The sequence below is a fragment of the Hippocampus comes genome, unplaced genomic scaffold (assembly GCF_001891065.2).
Source record: "Hippocampus comes isolate QL1 unplaced genomic scaffold, H_comes_QL1_v1.1 scaffold56, whole genome shotgun sequence".
Lineage (NCBI taxonomy): Eukaryota > Metazoa > Chordata > Actinopteri > Syngnathiformes > Syngnathidae > Hippocampus > Hippocampus comes.
Window position 1 is genome coordinate 146,185 of NW_017842056.1, and position 2,188 is coordinate 148,372.

At 49.1% G+C, this 2,188-nt stretch overlaps 2 protein-coding genes across 2 annotated transcripts in view; both read right to left on the reverse strand.

Annotated features, from left to right (window-relative positions):
- Positions 1 to 1,447, reverse strand: part of LOC109510349 (arf-GAP with coiled-coil, ANK repeat and PH domain-containing protein 3-like) — a 31,894-nt gene extending 30,447 nt beyond the window's left edge. Inside the window, exon 1 of the mRNA XM_019860597.1 lies at positions 1,275 to 1,447. The gene's annotated coding sequence lies outside the window, so the exon portion shown is untranslated. The remainder of the gene's footprint in view (positions 1 to 1,274) is intronic.
- The window catches only part of LOC109510350 (arf-GAP with coiled-coil, ANK repeat and PH domain-containing protein 3-like), a 40,810-nt gene that overhangs the window by 3,179 nt on the left and 35,443 nt on the right, over positions 1 to 2,188 (reverse strand). Inside the window, 2 exon segments of the mRNA XM_019860598.1 lie at positions 295 to 509; positions 604 to 693. Of these exon segments, the coding sequence (XP_019716157.1) occupies positions 295 to 509; positions 604 to 693 (305 nt within the window).

A 2,188-nucleotide genomic window follows, 5' to 3' on the forward strand; every position in this document is an offset into this window, starting at 1 on the left:
AAAGATTTTCCATCATTTAATCCCAAATTCAAATGTATACCACAATTTGTAAACAAACCATTTAGACTTCAATACAAATCATAGTTTAAACACAAATAGAATAACTTCCCCCATAATTGAGATTGACTTTAGAAATGATTCATTCGAAATGTTTTTTGAAAACCTTTTCTTTGGTACTCCCAATTTCCGCCCGTTCCTTGTGGGAAACGTTTACATCTTGTTTTTGTCATTTTTTGGTTCAACATCCAGCTGGTGACGAACGCACAAGCGCTCGGAGTTGCAGTGAGTACGCACCCCAATCACAGCCTGGATGAGGGGCGTCTTCTCTTGGTCCTCCTGATTAACCATGTTGACGTCGGCGCCGTGCGCCAGCGCTTAGGCCATGACGGTGATGTTGCGAGCTCTGGCTGCTCTGTACAGGAGCGCCCCGGGGTGGAGGTGCCCGCTGTCCCCCGGGTCCGACGTGTCATGATCGGCCTCGCCGCTCGAGGCTTCGGATGCCTCACATTCTGAGGGAAAAAAACATCCAGGAGTTATTGATGAGTCAAATCAAGTCACATGCGTCCGATGTTCAAGTTGCTGTGATTTCAGTCGAGGACGCACCTTCTTCCGTCACGCTGTCCACCATTGGCCCCATCATCAGAAAGTCGGTGCTTCCGTCGGTGCTGCCTAAACCGCTGTCACTGCTGAGGCCTGGCGGACCAAGAAACACCACAACATGGACGAGTTAGTGCCTAAACCGCTGTCGCTGCTGAGGCCTGGCGGACCAAGAAACACCACAACATGGACGAGTTAGGGCACAAGGGGCGCTTTTCAGCCATGCGCTCTTCTAGCAGCAACGCGGCAGTACTCCAAAGGAGACAGAGGATGTAAAAGGGACTTTTTATAAGCGTGCATACCACTGCCGTGTGCAGTTTTGAAGCGGGCTACACAGAAGTCCAAGTCAAATCACGTAAAAAAGCCAAAAGGTAGGCAGAGCTGCAATGTTACTGGCTGCACAGATTTGTGTTCACAAAACACATGCGCTTCTGCTCACTGGCACACAGCGGACTGTTTGGCAAAGTTGTGAATGTGAGGTCGGGGGATATTTCTGTTATGTTTCTGCTGCATTCGCCACATACATGGATCTGCGCATCAGTTGAGCGCAATGTGGCAGCTCAGTGATGAAGTGCTCCCGAAATGAAACTTTATGGGTGTTTTTCCACACGTGTGGCGAGAAGGAGCCGGCACTCCATCTCCACGCTCGAGCTCGGCCATCGGTGTACGTGACTTACTTCGAGGTCCGGATCCTGCGTGGAAGTAGGAGAAAAGGGAATCCAGCTCAGCGGGACAAAACAACGACTCTCGTCTCGACTTGGCAGCAGCTGAAAAGGAGTCAATAACAGAGAGATGTCAGTGGTCAAACACAAGAACGAGTTGTAAGTAGGGTGGGGCGATTTTGGCCTTTTACGAATCGAAAAAAAAAAAAAAAAAATTAATAATTTCACTTACCACTCCGACTAAAAAATGTCGTGAACATTTGTTGACCAGTGTTCAAATCAATTATGTACACACTCATTAATCAACTAATTGTTGAATAAAAGAAATGGAAATCCGGTTTGGGGCTATTCACTATTCATTCCATCGCTCCCAAATCTTGCAAGACGGGTCGGCTTTCAAACAAAACAAAGCCAAAAAACGTACAGTGTGACGATGTCAGCATTGGCTTGCTGCACCGCGATGCTCAACGGGTCGTGGCCATCCTCATCGCCGTCGTTCTGGGCGGCGCCTCGTTTTAGGAATAAACACACCTGCCTGAAAGCACACAGGCAAGCTGAGGTGAAGGATACCCCTTTTCCACACCCCCCAAAAAACTTGGTGCTCATTCAGCGCCAGCGCTGCGCTTAGCTGGTGCTTCACAAGTTCTTAGGAAGAACGTGTTTGGTTTTCCACAGGCAAAGAGCCAAGTAGAAGTGATGGTGTTCCGCCAGCGAGGCATTCCGCCTCGCTAGCAGGCTAGCACTAAATTTGGACTCACCCTGTGTGGCCCAGATAGGTGGCGTGATGCAGGGGGCCCCGCCCTCTCGCATCTCTTTGATTGACATCAGCGGCGTTTTGGAGCAGGAACTCGCAGGCCAGCAAGGAACCCTTCAAACAATGGTTGACAGACCTTTACAAAGATTTACAGAAACGAGACTAAATACAGCAA